Consider the following 2,046-nt stretch of genomic DNA (forward strand, 5'->3'; position numbering starts at 1 on the left):
GTGGAGCAATCAAAGAGGTAAGAAAAACAGAGATCAACAGAAACTCCTTGGTATTAGGGAAACACCATGGGCAGGAGCAACAAATTGGGAAAGAGAAATCAGAGGGTTTTTTCCTTCATTCCATGTATGTTATTTCCAGTGAGTCTTCAGTCTTCTCAAAGCCTTTCTTTAGGCCAGTCATTTGTTCTTTTCTTATACTTATCCCCAAGTATTCCCCAATCTTTATTTGGATAATGTTAGAAAATAAAGGACATTAGATGTGGTGGCTCATGGCATTGAGTGACTGCCAATTTTCTACAATTATGCTGAGGTATATTGATTCTATGCAGCAATGTGTTTTGTTTATAGTTTGAAACTGATGTAATTACTAACTCCACACAAAGCTTGATTTTTCTCTTCTCTGCCTTTTTCAGGATTTGTTGAATACAGCTCTGTTCTCCACTGCAATGGATGGAAACAACTACTCTGTTGTATCTGAGTTTGTGTTCCTGGGACTCTCCAATACATGGGGAATCCAATTACTTCTCTTCCTCTTTTCTTCTGTGTTCTATACGGCAAGTCTGATGGGGAACCTCCTCATTGTGTTCTCTGTGACCGCTGACTCCAACCTGCACTCCCCAATGTATTTCCTGCTGGCCAATCTCTCATTTCTTGACCTGGGAGTTTGCTCTATTGCAGCACCCAAGATGATTTTTGATCTTTTTAGAAAACACAAATCCATCTCATTTGGAGGTTGTATAACTCAGATCTTCTTTATTCATGCTATTGGAGGCACAGAAATGGTGCTGCTCATAGCCATGGCCTTTGATAGATACATAGCCATATGTAAACCTCTGCACTACTTGACCATCATGAGACCAGGAATATGCATTTTCATTTTGTCCGTAGCCTGGATCCTGGGACTTATCCACTCAGTGGCACAACTAGCTTTTGTTGTAGACTTACCCTTCTGTGGACCTAATATATTGGACAGTTTTTACTGTGATCTCCCTCAGCTCATTAAACTTGCTTGCACAGAGACTAATAAATTGGAGTTCATGGTCACAGCCAACAGTGGACTCATCTCTGTGGGCACCTTCTTCATCCTGATCATTTCTTATATCTTCATTCTGGTAACCGTTAGGAAGCAATCTTCAGGTGGCATATCCAAGGCTCTCTCCACTTTGTCAGCTCATGTGACTGTGGTGGTTTTATTCTTTGGACCATTAATCTTCTTCTACACCTGGCCCTTCCCTTCATCACACTTAGACAAATTTCTTGCTATTTTTGATGCAGTCCTCACTCCTTTTTTGAATCCAGTCATCTACACATTCAGGAACAAGGAGATGAAGGCAGCAATGAGGAAACTCTGCTACCAGATTCTTAGGTACAGGAAGATATCCTAAGCACTTAAAAAAAAAAAAAAAAACAGTAAAAATGCAACTCTACACTCAATGACAATGAGGAAAATAAATTCAGTGATATTTTAGCCCCCCATTAGTTTGTGTACCAGGTTACATTTAGGAATTTACCACATTACTGTCATTAGTACCTTCATCAACATGGATACCAGGAGTTAGAATTGGAGATTCTATGCTTCAGACCCTGTGCTGGATGCTTCCTAGACAGTATTTAACAGTCATAATTCTGTACAGTATTTTACCTTGATGATCTTGTAAAATAAATTAAGGAATGTTTTCCAACTGTTCCTTTTATAATTACTATGTAAAATACCTCAAAACAAAGTTGACTTTCCACTCAATCTACCAGTTATAGTGTTCTTAAACCTCCAAGAGGAGCCTAGCAGATTATTTCCAGCAATGTACTGTTGAAAATGAGCATAACTCGTTTTTATTGTTATATTTCCCTGTTTTAATAAGTGTTCAATAAACATTTTTGGTGGTGGTGGTGGTGGTGGTGGTGGTGGTGGTGGTGGTGGTGAAAAATGAAGCAACGGCTGTGGCTGCAGCTAAACCAAAACAATCAATAGGCTCTTAAAATCCTGTAAGGATGCTGATGGGTTGAAAGCTATGACAGTTCCAAGCAGGTGAGTAAATAAAACACTAA

General features: G+C 39.2%; 1 protein-coding gene across 1 annotated transcript; it reads left to right on the forward strand.

Annotated features, from left to right (window-relative positions):
* The first annotated feature begins 446 nt into the window (after positions 1-446).
* Positions 447-1,385, forward strand: LOC118582562 (olfactory receptor 4F15-like). The gene has a single exon (XM_036185529.1). It carries the CDS (start codon positions 447-449, stop codon positions 1,383-1,385), a length of 939 nt encoding a protein of 312 aa, XP_036041422.1.
* Positions 1,386-2,046: the final 661 nt, after the last annotated feature.

The sequence above is a fragment of the Onychomys torridus genome, chromosome 4, assembly GCF_903995425.1.
Source record: "Onychomys torridus chromosome 4, mOncTor1.1, whole genome shotgun sequence".
Classification (NCBI taxonomy): domain Eukaryota; kingdom Metazoa; phylum Chordata; class Mammalia; order Rodentia; family Cricetidae; genus Onychomys; species Onychomys torridus.